An 18092-nucleotide genomic window follows, 5' to 3' on the forward strand; every position below is an offset into this window, starting at 1 on the left:
AGTACGTGTGTCTCGATCCCTGGCAAAGTATACTTTTAGCAAAGGTGATTCATCGATGTGCGTTGAAAGATGCTCTGCTATAGACGAACAGCATATAGCTTGCTGCTATCAGCATATAACATTGCTGATAGGAAGCGCCAGACGACGAGGTCTCTATCAGAAAGCACAAGCGACAGGTGTCTGCAGGAAATACTGCGCTGCTAGTTCATGCTTAAAGTTTTGTAGCGAGCTACACTACGCTACCCAGCCGAGCATTTCGCCGCGTTTGGGAGAGGCTACTAGTGCGCATGCGCGAAAACCGGAGGGGAGCAACAGGTGCGCTGCCCATGATGTCAGAGGTCGCGGCCACCGCGGCCATGTGCCGACTCCACTGCCGACGCAGCAGAGACGCCCGAACAAAGGGAAGAACGTCTGGTCAAGCGGAGACGCCAAGATGCAGAGCGTAATAAGCGGCGCATAGCAGCAGCAAAGAGAGAATGAGCGCAAGAAGTCACCAATAGAGGAGGATGTGAAGGCACGTCGTATGACTGAACACTCCATTCGAGTTTCCGAAAGTGCTGCCCGGACATTTGAAGTAGACTTTGTGAGCAATCCGTTTGGACACATGAGTAGTGTGTGCGAGACTGTGGCACCAAATGGACTTGACATCGGTGAGTAAACCAATGTATGAGACTTTACGTTTGGAGACTCTACGAAATCGAAATACTGCATAGACAAAACTGAGATCGCTGCGTGCTACTTCACAGAACGTCGGAAAGTCCTCGTCTCTGTCAAGCAAAAGGAATAGAAGTTGTGTATACCCAATGTCTATTATTGCTAAACATACATGATCAGAACAAGATCAGCCAGGGAGACGTACCTCTCGCTATTATATCCTGGCATAGCCGAGCAAGCCACTGTTTTTTTGTACGGCGATTGTCTTTATTTATATTATCTTTCGCGCTGAACAGAGCAGAATGAGCACACTGATTTTCCCTCATATGAGCTCGGCACACAATTCTTGTTTCAAATAATTTTCTGTGCTTAGCTCGGTCGGTCGTGTTTCAGAGACTGATGAAGCCCTGCAAGCGACGTTATCAGTGAAAGCAAGTCGGTATGTACAGCCTCGTCCACTTCTAGCTATAGCACGGTGACTGCTTTCAAAGCGTCATTGCGTCCGACCCGGCCACGCAATAAAGTTAAGTGGCAGGCCATGTGAAGCAACACGTCCGTGTCCTTCTGTGCTTGCATCGCTTTGCATCGATATGTGCCTCCGTCGGGCGCAATGTTGGTTTGAAAGCAGTGACCATGTTATAGCTAGAAGTGGATGGCCCTGCACATAGCGTGATTGTGGTGTCCCACAAACATGTCTCATTAGAATGATTTCAGCAAGCAATCTGACTATTTAGCACCGCTCTTTTTACATAGTGAGCCTGACAGTTATATTCATGACTAGAGCAACCTATTACACAGACCGCTATTTTTACTGCAACAACACTTTTTTTTTGTCCAGAAGCCTGGGAAAACTCAGTAACTTCGCATCTTTTTGTTGATACAAATTATGGAAGACTTCGCCAAGTGCAGCTTTCAAAGCTTGTACTAGGCGTGAGAATCGCGAACTATCGAGCGCTTATTTTGTACTCTGGAGCATCTCAAGTGTATCGAGAAGTCAAAGGCAAATGAAAAAGAACAGCAGCAAGGTAAGCGTATGCTGCATTCCCGCTTATTGCGGTTTGTGTCCAGCTTATTGAAATTATTAACGAAAGTTCGAGCAGGTGAACACAGAACATGTGGAGTTTCCCCTCGTGTAACATTTCAAACAGTTATCGATGCACGGAACATATGATCGACCATCGTAGTTTTGCGGATCCATAGCAGAGAAGAGCGCGCACATTCTACGTGTGCACTATCCTAGAGTTTCCACATGTACGATAACTGATCCCCATTGTCGAACACGGCAAACAGCAGCACGGTCCGCTTTTGTCCTCACTGATTCACATCACATATATAGCACACACACACACATACACGCACACACGCAAGCACGCAGTCGTTCACGTGGCTATCCTGATGGGAACATTGTCCCTCAGTTCGAGGTCTCGGGGAAGTGGGTGGAAGAAGCTGTACATGAGCCTGTAGTGAGCCACTTCGTCCGGCAGCGCCATCACGGAGTTTAGGAAGTCCTGGATGTAACGCTTGCGCCGGTGCGCCAGTGACTCGTCGCTCTCAGAACTGAACACTGTGCCTCGTGACAGAGGACAAAAGTCGTACTCCGGAAACTTTTTGCTCATCTTGCTGTAGAGCTCGAGGAACTGCTTGTAGGTGCGCACCACAGACTGGGTGGGAGGGAACTCGCGCGTCACCGCGACCACGTAGACGTAGTAGCGCTCGGGATGGTAGCGGAGCCGGATCCCTTCGACGCGCAGGCGGATGATGCGACCCTCGGCGGCGACGCTGAAGTCTCGAGGGTTGAAGGATAACTTCAGGGCGAATTCTCCTCTCGAAGGTGCCCCGAGGACGGCGAGGTTGTGGATGAAGAAGTTGAAACTTGTCGCGAGGGTCATGACACTCTCGCGGATACGCTTCTCGAAGTATCGCGCAGCCTGCTCGTCGGTGGCGTCGAGAGACATGGACCGATGTAGGTATGCGAGCGCGTCCCTGTCAATGTCAACCATGCCGGAATACTTCATTATGCTGAAGAGCGCCAGGAACAGGTTGGAGTTTCGACGAATCACGTTGTAGGCCTCGCAACAGATGCGGACAAAGTGGGCCTCGCCAGCGTTACGTCGAATTACGTACACCATGTCCGGCGTGAGGGCAACAGGAGCTCGGTCACGCTTGATTCCTCCCAAGGTCTCGGCACGTCCCAGAACTTTGGAAAAGTCGATGTGAAGCATATGACCAGAGGTTGAGAGTAGGATGTTGTCATTGTGCCGGTCGCCTACGCCGAGAACGTACGTGGCCACGCAACATCCTGCGCAGGACTTGATGAAGTTGTCCACTGCTGTCTGGTACTGTGCTCTAGACGGGTTGTGCTTCCAGAACCAATCGGTGATGGTGCGGTTGTTGAAAGCCCCTGTGACTCCGGAGTGTTCCGTCTGGATTACACGAAGTGTGGACACGTCACGGACGGCTTCAACGAAGCCACGGTTTTCGCCGGTTGCGATGCACTTGAAAGTCAGCATTTTTAAGTCCATTCCACTCTCCAACCACAGCTTATCCATCAGTCGAATTACGCTTAATATGAGCATGTCCTGACGCAGGTCGTCACCTGCTTTGTAGATTGCTTCAATTTTTTCGGCCACTTCCTCAGACGATCTGAAGACAAGCTTAATAGGGAGAGTCTTCGATGGGAAAATGCAACATGTGTCTATATCAATAGATTCGACACTAATAGCCGGGTCAAGAGGTAGCCGCAGTTTTAGTGTCTTCAAAGAATCGTTCAGTTTGGATAAGTCCTGGCGCATAACTTCTGGCCTCTGGTTGTCACTGGCTTCTTTGATATTTCGCGCCGTCTCCGAAAGCATGTCGTCAATTATGACCTGCGTTAGAAGGCTCGCCGATACCTTCTCTCCGGCAATAAAGAACAGGGCCTTGCGCATGACCAAAGCTCTATGCCTCATGAGGGGCTCATTGATCATTCCCGTGAGCCACCAAAACAGCTGGTGCGCCAACCGGACACTCTGCCGTGCCCTTTGCAGCAGAAAAGTGGCCAAGAAAGAATCGTCCCAGGTTTGAAACCTCAGAGACTCCACCAGCTGGGCCAAATACAGGGAGAGCTCATCACTGCCGACGCTTTGCAGCGAGCGCACGGCATATTTCCTCACTAAACTGTCAGGGAAGGAAGCGGAGAGCAAGGTGAGTGCTTCTTCGGGACTGAGTGGACACCAAGCGCGCACGAGCATGTACGTCTCGTCAATATTTGCGGAGTCCCAACATGCCGGATGGCGTAACAAGTGCGGCAGTAGGCTGGGAAAGTCGCAAAGGTAATGACGATATCGCCAGACCATGTCGCGAACGCTTTGTGGCAACGGCTGTGAGACATCGTTCACTGTTAGATCAAGTAAAGTCCTTTGTATATCTGGACTGAGATCATGAAACGGCTTTTTGATTGCTTCTTGAGGCTCTCGTGAGATGGATTTGGCAAGCGCCGCAGGATTTCTGACGTAGGGTATGGAAACGTGAATATAACCTTTGTCCCGCTCGCTGGCGCACGCTGGCCCGCGCGGTGAAACTGTCTCCGGCGACCAAAGGCCCAGAAGGAACTCACCACCATTGAAATGTTCCCTGTCTGCGAAGACGTTCAGTGCAGTCCAGCCGAGGACCTGGTCCACACCCTCTCGGTGGCCGATCAAAGTCATGTACATCCTTGTCTCACGAGGCAGTGAACGGATGGTCGCACTCTGGAATGTCACTCGCTCGTCGAAGTTGACGCACTGAAAAAGCTTTTGAGTCACGCACACCTTGCGCGTTGCTTGATGGCACAGCAAACGCTCGCCGTACGTGAGCGCACAGTCCACTGTGTAGGTCTCATACTCCTGCAGCCATGACTTCTGGAGCTGAGTCAACATTTCGACTCGTGGCCGGAACAGCTCGTTGCTGTCCACTTTGTGGTCATTGGTGCTCCGATATAGTCTGTCGTCGAGAAAATCCACCGCGAATTCGACTAGACGCCGCTCCGAATGCATCGACAAGAACCTCGCCAACGCCATTTCGATGTCCTCAACGAAACGGCTAAGAAGAAACGCCATTTTAGGAGCTCCCACACCGTCCCTGTTTTCAAACAGGATATCACGCAGGAAATTTGTCAAGTTCACAGTAGACTGATGCACATCCGCCGTCTCTGTCTCCCCAAGTGCCGTGCACAGTTCTACCACCGCCTTCTTGACGTCGTCAGCAGCGGCCAAGATATCCACTCCACCGTCTCCCATGGAAAGTGAGGGCGATTTCTCAACGCTGGTGATCAAACGGTCCGCTGCGTTCTCGAAGTTCATCACACGTTCTTTGATGTCCTCGTAGCCGACGACATCTCCGGAAGACGAATCGCCGCTGCCTCCTGCAACATCCAAGTCGCACTCTTCACAAGTCATAAGCTTCCATGATCGCTGCACAGAGTCCAGGCTTGTCAAAGTCAGCCATGCCGTCTTTCCGAGCCGGCGACAGGCGCATATGTACTCATAGTCGCTGAGCACGGTTTCGTTTGACAGGTATTCGTCGAGACCAGTCACCTTGAAGACGTAAGAAGCCTTCGAGTCTCCCAAAAAGGGCTTCAGGCTATCCACAAGGTAGCCCACTCGCGTGGCAGCGGGGCATGAGAACGACACTGGTTTATGTAAGCCCTCGGCGAATATTTTAAGCTTTACGTCGAATGTTTCGTCAGAGTTGTTCTGTAAGGTCGAGCTGATGAGTAGTCCGTTGTACGGGCTGTCATCTGGCTCCACCTGCGCAAAAAAGCACCGCTCGGTCAGCACAGACATGACAAAATTATTTTTGAAAAGGAAATAATTTACATCGCTTATTACTTCGCTGAAAATTACGAAACTACAATTAAATATTAATCATTGCTCCGGAAAGTAATGACATCGCATCACAGTTGCTTTTACAGAGTAATGCAATTGCTCTTAAATTACTTTCTGGTATCCATTCACACAGAAGTTAACCAAACAGCAAAACAAAAACCTCTCTCCAGACTCGACGCACACCTCTTTGAGTATTTCCGCCTCTCCCCCTTCAATCGCCCCGTGGTTACGAGTGTAAGCGGGAACCACTATCCCCTAGCCGACGCAACAGGAAGTGCCCTAGCTCACTCGCAACTAGTTTTGAACTATGGCCGTCTTGCACTATTTGTCCATTTGCAGCCCCTTGACGCCTTACACCTCGCTGCTTGGGCAATGGTTGCGATTCTCCATAGGATGGCCGCAGTAAGTGACTTGGTTGTACAAGTCACTGGTGGTCTCAAACGTACAGTTATGCTGAATTATGTCTGTTTTTTCTTATCCTTTACGCTGGCCCAGGCTTTCCGTCGTTTCCGCTTTCGGGGCACACTACCGGGCTTGTGTACGTATATAGAAATGGCACTGGTGTGCTTCAGTAAAAGTAATTTCGAGATGAATTACCTTTGTAGCTAAGTTACTTCCGTAAAATAATTCAGTACTAAATTACTAGACCAGAAATGTAATGAATCACATTGCAAATTACCGGGAATACTAATTGCAGGAATTAAATTACCGCCACGTGTGGGGCAGCGCCTGTTTCAGTTAAAATATCCCATGTTCTTAGTCATTTTCACCGTGTTTTCCCTTCGGCCGTTTTAAGGGCATCGGATAAAAATGATAAAAGTGGGCTTTATTGAGGACAGATAACTGCTGGCAGCTCTACGGTGTCGCAGTCGGTGTAACTAGCCATTTCAAGCTTAAAGCAGAAAAGATGCTTTGAAATGGTTTTACACTTCTAGGGGTTCAGATTCCGTAATTAGTTCTCACCTGTGATACCAGTTTCTCGAGCTTTTCAAGCAGCTTTCGGCTGTGGTGGTTGGGCCGCTTTCGGATCAGCTGGCACGGAATGAACCGGAACCGGTGCGAGGGTACCGTCGGTGCCTTCGGGTTGAGGCTCATGATGGCTCGAACCTTCGGCACCAGCTTGAACCGCCGGAGACCTGCGCACAACAGACGAGTGGAAAAATACGTTCAAAGTTTGAAATATGTTTCTGCGGCTCGGATAAAGTCGAATGCGATCACTTTGCCGTAGACTTATGAGTCGCGCCCGTCAGTAACGAGACGTAACTATTAAGAACTCCGCGAGCAACAAAGTTAGTACAAGTCATACCCACCATTGTACTGTCTGCCATAGCGGTTGTCGGGCACACATTCAATAGAGAGAGGAGGAGAGAGAAAAGCCAGAGGGTTTCCAAAAGTGGACCGTCATTCACTGGCGGAAAGCGAAGAGGGGATCTAAAGGTCCAAAAGCACAGAGATGGATGAAGCAAGGGCCAAAAGTCTGACGCGCAAGCATGACGCCATCAAACACCGGAACAATCTTTGATTTGGTATCATTAGCAGTCCTTGTGAGCTTTGTCGCAAAGCTACTGGGCTTCGGCGGAAGTTTGAAATGCATGGTGTTTATGCTGAAAGCCGGGCGAAAGCGATGAGTAGAGCTTGTGGGAAGAGGCATTTTGCGATATTTTTGTATATCAAGCCATAAACGGTATGGAAACGGCCCTGTAATCTGTTTTGAAACAGCATGAGAAAGTTATTGCGTTAATTTCTGGAAAATATGGAGGAGTATTGGTTGGCTGGTTGGTTTGTGGGGTTTAACGTCCCAAAGCAACTCAGGCTATGAGAGACGCCGTAGTGGAGGGCTCCGGAAATTTCGACCACCTGGGGTTCTTTAACGTGCGCTGACATCGCACAGCACACGGGCGCCTTGCTTTTCGCCTCCACCGAAAAGCGGCCGCCGAGGCCGGGATTCGATCCCGCATCCTCGGGAACAGTAGTCGAGCGCCGTAACCACTGCGCCACCCCGGCGCAGTGGTTACTGCTTTAAATACTGCTTTAAATACTACTCATTTTTACATGCTCTGTTCTTTAAAAAAACAAAAACAAAAACGAATTCGGCGTTGTGAGCACTCACAAGCATGGTTCTGGCAGGTGATGGTTGACCAGTGACATGGCCGGACACTGATTGATGATCAGGTTGTGTGATGTCACGAGACCGCATTGCACGGCAGGATGTGCTAACATAGAGTCGTTCGCTTGAAATGGGAAACGAACCCTCCGGCACCTCCGTATCCCGAATGAGATACGCTATTCCTGTCACGCAGGCCTATCCTAGTTGATGTGAGTCTTATATATTTGTCAGGTGGTCTTTCAAAGAATTTCACATAAGCTTACGAATGAATGCTAATTAGCGTATGTGAGAATGTATAGGGAAGCCATTAAATTATCAGTGATTAAGCGAGTAACAAAGTGCAGGCATGCGAACTAGGATGCGCAAGGCTGAATATTGGTGCATATTTAAAGGCTGAGCTTGAGTGTACCTTACTCCTGGAAGCTGTATTCCGATCTCACCCTCCCTTTAAATACACTTACTTTCCTCGCACCACAGTTGACTGGAACAACCTTACTTACGACTCAGTCATGCAGAAATCATTGAGATAATTTGAAGAGCATCTGAAATAATTCACCAATATTGTTCTACCTTTGTGTATGTCGAATTGTGCGTATGTTCCCAACCTGTTAAGGTCTTGAACAAAGACCGCAACATGAATAAAAAATTAAAAAGAATACAAGGATTCAACGCTGCTGAATCAAATACTGAGCGAAAGCATTAGCTGCGGGTGACTGAGCGTGCTTCTTCTCTTTTTCTTCTTCCTCAGCCCACATATAAAGCCCCGGTTTAACCAAGCCGTATGAACGTGCCTTAGAGGCCTATAGGGGTAACGTGAATGCCAGGGTCCTAGCAGGCTGATTCTGGCATAACCGTCCCATGTGAAACGAGAGACCCAAGTTAGCAGCTCCTGCCAGCCCACACCCTAGTGTCACGTGGGGTGTGACGTCACAGCGTCACGTGGGTAAGACGTACGTGGATACCGCCGCGCTACGCTGAAGGCTCGAAACCTAGAGTAGTATTGCTTTCGCAATACTAAAGAAATATCAACCACGAAGCCCGAGTTAGTAGCGCCCGCCAAATCGGCCTTCTCACATGGCCTTGTGACTTCGCAGAGTTCGACGACCAGTGAGTGCACGGCCATGCAACCTGCCGACCACCACCTGCCAAAGCCATGTCCACGATTTTCTTTCACAACGCCGACGCCGGATTTTCTGAACAACGGGGACTTTGATGCTATCGTGTTTAAACAGTTTTACTTTACGGTGTCATACCGCTAAACCAGGTAAGAGCTTCGATGGAATGAACAAGGAATAAATATTCAAAGCCGGCACGGTTTTGCGAGCGGGAACAACGAGCACCACTCTGCGGCTAGCTGCGTTAGCGGTCGACATAGCAATGCATGCGTGTAGTAAAACAGAACTAACAAAAATAAGAGCAGTCATACCTGCCAGCAAGCAAAAAAAGAAAGAGTTAGTGGCAAATCATTTCTCATGACGCTCGGATCTTTCCTTGCGGTTGACGCGTTCTCAATCTAATGTGGTAGTAAAGGAGATACAAGGAATGCAGTGCGCGGTCGCCACTATCCTGGAAGCAGTGAAGCTGCCATTCTGAACTTTCGCTGTTTCTCCCCTGCATGCTCTCGGCCGCAAACACCCAAACAGTACTCACGCCGCCGCTGGCACGGAACATTACTGCCCTTCAGTGCAGCCTCTATCACTGCGGCATGCAACGCGCGATATCACCGCAAGAAACAGTGTATTCCAACGAGCGTGTCCGACGCTTGCAGAATTCCGAGAATTCCGGCCACCTCCTCGTAATTGGCGCTTTCAGTCCGCCACAACTACGATGCGCAGATGATCCTGTGTGACCAGCGATGTATGGAAGGCGCGGCGCGGCGAAACGTCTTTTTTTTTTTTGTTTTGTTTTCAGGGCTAGAAATCACAGATATGTATGAAAGCATCGTGCGAGTTTTCGGCTGCCCGCAGACGAACGCGCAAGGAAAATATTTATTTTTTTAGCAAAACGAAATTTTAGGAATAAGAAAGTGAAATCCGTGGCTTCTTTTAAGGGACTAACAACATAGGAAAAGTAAGCGGCCTTTGTAGGAACGGCTGTAGGACAGCGCGTCATAAACATTCCACTTGGCTTCATCATCATCATCATCATCATTATCAGTCTCCTGCATCCCAGTAATTAACCTGTCCGTGCCAGCTGCATTCTCATAACCGCCACTAACCTCCTAATCTTTTCAGAGGATCTAGCTTTCTGGCATTCCCTATTAAGCATACATGGCAAAATTACTTTTGAAAAGGAATTAAATTACATTACTAATTACTTTTCTATTACTCATTACTGCTCTCCAAAAGTAATGAAATTACATTACAATTACTTCTATTGAGTAATTCAATTAGTTTAAATTACTTTCTAGTTTTCATTCATGCAAAAACTAAGTAAAATTAGTAAACTAAAACTAACTTGTTCTCCAGACGCGAAGCAAGCACATTCTTTCATCTTCCCGCGAAATTTCGTCTCAGAAAGCTATTCCTTCCCTCTTTCCTACAACGCTTGCCATTATAAAAATAAGACAACCACACACACAAAAAAAAACAATAACAACAAAAGCCAGAGCATGGTCGAACGGTCGTGAAATGAGCGGCGAACGTCAGTTTGCCGCACGCTATTCCTGATTTTGCGGCATTCTACTTTGCTATCTATTGAAGGAGCAGTGGCGCACTTTAGTAAAAGTAATTTCGAAAGGAATAAATTACTTTTACTGCGAAATTACTGTCAAAAAGTAATTCATTACATTACTAAATTACCAAACCGAAAGAGTAATTCATTACATTACAAATTACCGGAAAAATGTTGTTAAATTACAGTAATTTCATTACTGTAATTCAATTACTGCCATGTCTGCTATTAAGTTGGCATTCTCTTGGAATCCAGTTTCTTCCTTAGCGACCATCGGCTATCTTGCCTTCGCACTGCATACCCTGCACATTTCTCGTTATTGATTGCGACTGCATCTAATTATACTGCACATGGTGTACTCAAGTTAAAACGCCATGTCACTGTTCGGATGCGATGGGCCAAGTTTTACATGTTTAGCCATCAATGCGATAGAGTGTCGTTTATAAGTCGAAGCATCAGCCTCAACGTAATCATGAACGGTATCTCATTTCGTGTCACGATAGTTGTTCCTGACGTACGTCTAAGTGTTCTTTAGCGAAAGAGGTTGCCCTCAGGTTTGGAGCGCTGCTATAAGGAGATATTTACGAGCTTTTTTTTTTTTTTGGTTTCCAGGTTATACATGACCGTTGCTTCATTTTGCAGATATTTGTTCGGTTCATTAAATCGGTATCTGCGCGTGAACGGTTTTGTATTGTTGACACGTTAGAAATTTCGCTTCAGAAAGTTGCGCTTGAGTCGAGATTTTATAGTTTGCTTACACGCTTCGAACAAACACTTAGTCATTAATTTATGAGATGCTAAAACTTTGCTGGAGCGGCACGCCTGTTCTCGGTCGCTTAGACCACAGATGGGAAGAGCGACGAGTGATATACTTCTTCGATTCCGCAGACCTAAAAGTGCTAAATGAGGTGCATGGTCAACAGCATTGCAAAGCGTTGCTGGAAATGCTATCTATGTCATGCAACTCTACACTGTCGCTGCCCTGGTGACATTCTCCTGATGAAGCGGTTCAGGACTACAGTGTGCAACGCAATTTGAGATTTCAATGTGCGCTGCTCTTCATGAGGCACGCAGAAGCACGCACGGCACTGACATCTGAAGATGCTTGATGTTTCAATATCCTCTAATCTGAGCAGCATATTCTGCTGCCGCCAACCATCTGGAGCGTGATTAAAATGGTCGTTTTTTTCCAAACGCTGCATGTCGTTCGGCAAATTACATGAGTCGTCACTATTTCGTAGAGTGTGCTACTAGGAGAGATATCACTAGAAATTTATTCAGGAATGCGGCCAAGTCCGAAGTCAACAAAAGCTAGAAAGAGTGCAAGGATTTACCGTTGCGTCGAGTCATGCCTCCTGTCGCCGTCTTGAACGTTTATCTACACACCGTAAAGAGACACAGTCTTGGACGCTGGGTAGCTACATCGGTGGCCTGCGCGCTCAGGAACCACCCCACGATCGTCGGCGTTGTCACCGGCGGAGACAGGGCTCGCTCCGCAACTATACGGACAATCTAAGCAGATAGGGAGAACGGCTGTCGCTATCCGCGCCTGCTCGAGCCTTTCTCGCCTCTCAGAGATAAGCCGCGTAGTAAACGGTGGACTCGCCTCTCCACGGGCGGACGGCCTGACGGCGAGTGTGGGAGACGACACGAAGCGGGAGAAGAAGGAAGGCAACTCGTAACAGTTACCGGTGACAGAGGTCTGTTTCTGTGCCTCGCGTTTAAGCGGCGCGCACACGCGCACGCTAGCCGAATTTCACAAGATGGCGCGCGAGCTTCCTGCATGAAAACGTGACTAGGGTTGTGAGACACCTATTGTGAATCAACTGTGGGAAATTGTAAGATACTGTTGTGCAGATGTCGATGGAAATTGTGTAAGGTTCCAATGCGTAGCGAAATTTTGCTTGTATAGATTGTCATGCGCTCACAAAGATAATTAAGACTGCCACAGAAAACCAACACGGTGCGTTTGAAATTATTGTGAGGCATCTGTTAAATACTGTATGATAGATTTGTGGACATATTGATAGACATGTTGTAAGCTTCCGATAAGTACAAATATATTGCCACTAAAGCTCGTCGTGCTCTCAGGACCAATGAATAAGACTGTCGTGAAAAACCAGTAGCGCGCTTTTTAAAACTTAATAGCAATGAACTACGGACCTGCCGAGAGAGTATCTGCGGATATATTTATTGTTATCGTGGAGTTCCACAATATCTGAAAAAGTACGTTCAAAATGTGTTTTATGTTTATTTATTTATTTATTTATCTATCACATTATCACAATACGCGAGAAAGTACGTTCGAAAAGTTTTTTATTTATTGATCACATTACCGACAGCGCCGTAAATGGCATTACAATGCGAGGAGAGACAGAGGGGGGGCGACAACGAAAGGTATGTGTGCAGTTGAAGCACAAGCCGCTGCGAATATTTACAGGGCATGAGGCAGCGAAAAGGTGTTTTTTTGCTTTTGAATCTAAAAGCTGTTTGCGAAGTGATTTTGCTTATTTTATGTTTGCCGTCAGACGGAACCTAAAATTAAAATAAGAAAATTTTCTGCCTGTCTGGCGTCTTGCACGGGCCCACAGTTTCTAGAAAATACCTTAAAACCGCGATCAAACCTAACTTTTCACAAATTCCTCGTAGTGGCTTTCGGCTTGGTTTCGTTGAGAGAGCCTATGAGAGAGGTTATAGTGGAGGGCTCCGCAAATTTCGACCAACAGGGGTTTTTTAACGTGCACTGACATCGCACAGCACACGGGCGCCTTGTTTTTCGTCTCCATCGAAAGTGACTGCAGCGGCCCGGCTTCGATCCCGCACCATTGGGTGCAGTAGTCGAGGGCCCTAACTACTGCACCGCCACAGCGGGGCGTTCGTAGCGCCATGGCATGCAGCGCGCATATTGCGAATGCAGAAGCCTATTATTAGAGAACAGCCCCTACACGCGAGAGAATGAGAAAATAAAATACATGTAAAATCATATCATAGTACATGTACCAGTTAGAATACCACGACAGTCTTGCTTGCGGCAGTGAATCCCATTCAGAGCACGGATTGAAGTCACTTATAACTATAGCACAAACTTTTCTTTGATATTTATGCGTCGAATTTTATTTCTGAATCAGCGCCTCAGCAGTTGGAATTAAAATCCTAATTTAAAGCGACCATGAGTCTAATGCACTGTAAATGATTCTATATCAAATCTTTGTAATGATCCGTCGCGGTGGCTCAGTGGTTAGGGCTCGACTGCTTAGCCCGAGGTTCGATCCCGACCGCGGGGTTTCGATGGGGGCAAAACGCAAGACGTCCTTGTACTGTGTGATGTCTTTGAAAACGCAGTGTGAGGTAACCGAGTGCATGCTGAATGAATTCTGACCTGACCATAAAGCAATTAAGCAAGACACAGGGTCCAGAGACGTACTCTTCTTCAGTTGACAATCGGATAAGAACAGAAAAAAAAAAGACAAAACAAGACGCTTCAGGGGCAAACATCGTTTAAAGTGAACTTCAGTTCGAAACGAGGCGCTGCAACTGCGAATATTGTTTTAAACGTATACTTTATTGCCGAAGAGCAGGATTTGCGTCACTACTTGAAAACTGCACCGCAGTGAGACCATATTTGCTCAAAGCGTACGAAATCGCATGTAAACATTAAGTATTCGTATCGCCTTAACCGAAACTAAAACCGAGTGCAGTTCGGATTCGCAGTGCAAATTCACTTCGACTGCAACGAGGCTGTCCGCGCGGCTCGGTAAAAACAAAAACTGCAGTCTATCAATTCGTTGAAAGTAGGTGTAAGCATAAAATTCATTCATTCATTCATTCTAGATTAACTAGCCTTCACCGGTGGCCTGAGGGGTGAAGTGGGAGCGTTACGGCGCTGGACCCAGAATGCATTGTAAAAGGGTGAAGCGTTCAGGATGGCCTATTTTTACTATATAGGACCACGGCCTTTGACTGATGAACGTGACGCTGGCTTCGCCCGATTATTTCCTAGCCAGCTAGCCCTCATATTGTCTTCACTGCTTTGCGGCTTGATGAGCCGCCGTCCCTTCCCTTCTGTCTGGACAGCGTCACTCGCCACATTTCGTGCTTTCCATACTGCTGCGTTCAGCTGCTTATTGTTTTTTGTCTATTGGCTCCTTCAGGCAACGACTCCAGACCACGGCCGTAGCGGTAACAGCCTTACCCCTGACCATTAGCAAGAGCAAAAGTAACAGATGAATCATGCATGCCGAATTCGACGATTTAAAACACACAACACTAGAGTCTACCAAGCGGCCGTGTTACACGTAACGAAAGACATGGCGGCAATGGCTGAGTGGTTTCAGGCACAGTTAAACTAGACCTCTGGTTTTCCGCCAGCGCTAAATCGATTGCCGCTCGCCGCAATGGTATGGAAAATATTGTTTCTGCTGAATGTCAGTGAAACGGAAGATTTCGTTATGTTCAGTCCTTTCGCGGTGGCCCCTTTTCGACGGAAGCGAAAATCAGGCGTCCATGCTGTATGCGATGTCAGTGCGCGTTAAAGAACCGCAGGTGGTCGAAATTTCCGGAGCCCCCCCATCACGGCATTTCCCATAGCCTGAGTCGCTTTGGGGCATCAACTCCCATAAACTAAACCAAATCTTTCGCGCACAAATGCAACAATATAACCCAGTGTAGGACTGAAATCACTTCCACGAGCCTGTTACGTGCCTCTACCACTGCCCAGTATCGAAGCCGGGTGTTTAGCGTAGCAGCAATCAGCCGCAGCTTCGGGCACCAGGAAACGATATCTTATTTATAGAATGCCTGTTTATGTAGCTATGTACTTTTCATGGCTCCTGTGTTAATTTTGTGCGGACTCGGTGCAGAATGTTAGCAAAGGTTTTCCAACAGAACTGAGAGTTGAGCTAGTTGGTGCATCGTTTTTTAAAAATACACAGCGCAACAAAAATAGGACAAGCGGGTAGACGAAAACAGTTCTGTTGCTGTCTACTCGCTTGTCCTATGTTTGTAGAGCTGTGTATTAAAAAAAAAATCAGCAAAGGTATCCTTCAAAAATAAAATCCATCGTCTCGCAAGCAGTGTGTGGCTTCGCTGCATACGTGCACTACATTTACCGCACGTACGCGTTTCGCAAATGGCTTAGAGTTTCTTTAAAACGTGTTTCCCAGCGCAGTGTTCGAGCTGTGCAAATGAAGCCCACGTACACAATCGCTAGCTTTCATTTTTCTTGGTCTGCGAAACTGCAGACGACGGCCGTGATTCGCTCTGCGCGAATTGTTTACGTGAACGGTGTGCGTCACTGTGTATCTCAAAAGCGCGTTAAGTTTCAATGCAGTTGGAAAACTGCGGTTCAGTTACAGTGCGCCGTCATCATTCTGTTGGTAGCCTTTTCTGAGAACACTAACACGAAGCCCGGTCCATTTTTGAACGGAACGGGCTATCCAGTAATTTTTCTTTTCACCGACTGACATATATGTGGAATTGCATGTTTTCTTCGTGTTCTTATTCGCTCTCGTCGTATTTTAGTGGTGTCCTTTACTTCGTGTGCATTGTCATTGGTGCGTTGGCGGGACGATTGATGGTGTATGATAAGTGATGAATTTAGGTGCCTTGTACTCCTGCGCTGATGTATTAACTTCACTGTTTCCCTGGCCAACTTTTGAAATGAGTTCATGCGTCATGCTGATGTACTCTACCTCCTCTTCTCGGGAATGTTGTATTTGTGTTGTGTATAAGAAAATTAACGTGCTCAGCCGCTAGCAGGATTAATTGTTTTTTGTATGCTCGTTTTCTGGTTCCATCTCAATTAGCACTAGGCTTAGCAAGTGAAGCCTCGAACCAGAGTAATAATGCTCTCCAGTCTCTAACTTATCCAGCTAGCTGATGGGCGGGGCAGTAGCACTGAGGTTCGCGAGGGGTTCGTGCTGCGAGTGAGTGACCTTACGTCTATCGCATCATGCTGTAGAAAACTAAAACGGTGGATACTTGAAGATGCCGCTCCTCTACCACGTGTGTCAGAAAATAAGGACAAGAAAACAAAAAAAAAGAGCAGTAAATATTTCCAACATTGTGTTCCTGAAATGGAACGTTCCGCCGTTTTAATTACATACGAGCACACTGTTTTTCTGCATGAAATAAATGCGAAAAAATATTTCTCTTATGTACATGGCGCTTGTATAAAACGCAACAGGCAAGTCGAAGCGTGACACTCGTCCAGTCGTGCAACATACAGAGGCCGGATGCGGACGCTGCTGATTCTTAAACGGCAACCATTCCGGCTCTGATAACCGCACCTACATAACCCTGCCGCAGAGGCTACGAGCAGAGAAAAGCGCTTACCTCCCTCACGATGTTTCGCTGCCGTTTCCGACGGTGTAGCACATGTCGTTTTGCAGTGGAGCGGCTGCCTCCTCGCATTCACATCCCGAAGCCCGCATGTCTTGCATAGTGCACGGCGCGGACTTGCAGGAATAGCTCATGCATGCATATTTATCTACCTATGTATCCACGGATGCTTTCACACTGAACAGTAGTCGCGTGACGAATGGACAGATGCACTTTGCTTCTTGATGTTGTCGGGGGCGGCGAACATCTGTTGCAAAAGAAAAATGAAATAAGTAAAAAAAAAATGAAATGGGTAGAAAATTGGACAGCAATAAAAATTCACACTAGCAGTGGATGCTATCTTTTTGGAACAGCGCTCAAAACATCTTTAGCGCGCACAGCTATAAACGCCTCTGAAAGTGCCGACCTCACTGGAGCATTAACATCAACAGGCCTTGGGCGAGAATAAGGAAAGCAAATCTCATCGTCACGAAAAACTAAGAAAGACAAACATGGATTCACCAGCGGCGCCTACGACGTCACACTTCCTCCCTCCACTCTTTTACAGGTGATGTTTTCAACGTGTCTCTTCTTCTTTTCGGGAAATCGGCTTTGAATGCAGCGAAAACTTATTCGCGTGCAGTGGTTCTCACAAGCTGTTGTCATCAACATTCTGGGTATGGCAGGGTTCACGAAATCACTGGACAACAGCGGCTTGTCTTCAACTCTTTCTTCCAGTCAGAGGTCCGAGCATTCGCAGCCACGAAGCTTTTATAAGGCACGGTTCCAACGCTGATGCAGACTGGGTCGAGAGCTGCAACCTCACCGCGCGCAGTGCGCTTCGAGTCAGCTTCTGCAAGCGCGGTCTTCTATAGCAGAACGCGCCACTGGTAGGATAAACATCCCGCTCTGGCGGACTTGCAACCGCGGGCTACAACGCAGCGCGCGCCACCACCGGTCACACACACACGCACGTCTCAGCGGCCGGAGCTTATCCGTGTCTGGCCGTCGCAGTCACGCACACGTTCGCGCCCGCTCTCCGAGGAAGCGGAAACGGAAGCAGTGGTGCGCAGATTGAGAGGGGCGGGGCTGTAGAGTGAGGGGAAGCGTGGGACGCGCTTTCCAGAGAGGAGGAAAAGAACGAGTGAGTTGATACGGTGGAGGGCACCGTGGTGGAGGGTGAGGACGTCTTCATGTGGCGTCGATGGAGGCGGGTGCTAATTTTCTTCTGCGAGCAGCGCAGTTTGTTTGGTCTTGCGCTATGAGAATCAATAGCCTTTTTATCAGGCGTCACTGTAAGACAACGTTTTCGCCATAGGTTATTGATAAAGAGTCTGACGCAACAGGCAATGACGGCGGCTTTGTCCAGCGGGGTCCCGGACTAAGGACTCCACATATGTAAAGGGTCCTCCTTGGGCCTGCACACTCTCATTTTCTAATTAAACGTTTTTCACCATCACCGCTACATCCCAGCTATTCTCATGGGGCTCTCCAAG

General features: G+C 47.7%; 1 protein-coding gene across 2 annotated transcripts; it reads right to left on the reverse strand.

Moving 5' to 3' along the window:
* Positions 1–899: 899 nt before the first annotated feature.
* LOC146190313 (phosphatidylinositol 4-phosphate 3-kinase C2 domain-containing subunit alpha-like) lies at positions 900–17572 on the reverse strand. Of its 2 annotated transcripts, XM_084600766.1 has the most exons (4): positions 17119–17572; positions 16612–16864; positions 6462–6634; positions 900–5420 (listed from the first exon to the last, which is right to left on the reverse strand). In XM_084600766.1, the coding sequence occupies exons 3-4, from the start codon at positions 6591–6593 to the stop codon at positions 2034–2036; spliced, it is 3519 nt and encodes a 1172-aa protein (XP_084456892.1). In that variant the 5' UTR covers positions 6594–6634; positions 16612–16864; positions 17119–17572; the 3' UTR covers positions 900–2033. The 2 variants fall into 2 exon arrangements, with proteins under 2 accessions (XP_084456892.1, XP_084456891.1); XM_084600765.1 differs by lacking the exons at positions 16612–16864; positions 17119–17572 and adding an exon at positions 11613–11745.
* Between the last annotated feature and the right edge of the window lie 520 nt (positions 17573–18092).

This window comes from Amblyomma maculatum, chromosome 4, assembly GCF_055883805.1.
Source record: "Amblyomma maculatum isolate TAMU_Amacu chromosome 4, ASM5588380v1, whole genome shotgun sequence".
Lineage (NCBI taxonomy): Eukaryota > Metazoa > Arthropoda > Arachnida > Ixodida > Ixodidae > Amblyomma > Amblyomma maculatum.

Coding starts and splice junctions, on each gene's coding strand:
- LOC146190313 (XM_084600765.1), bottom strand. Junction 5,421..6,461: donor TCGAGAAACTGGTATCACAG/GTGAGAACTAAT, acceptor TTTTTTGCGCAG/GTGGAGCCAGATGACAGCCC.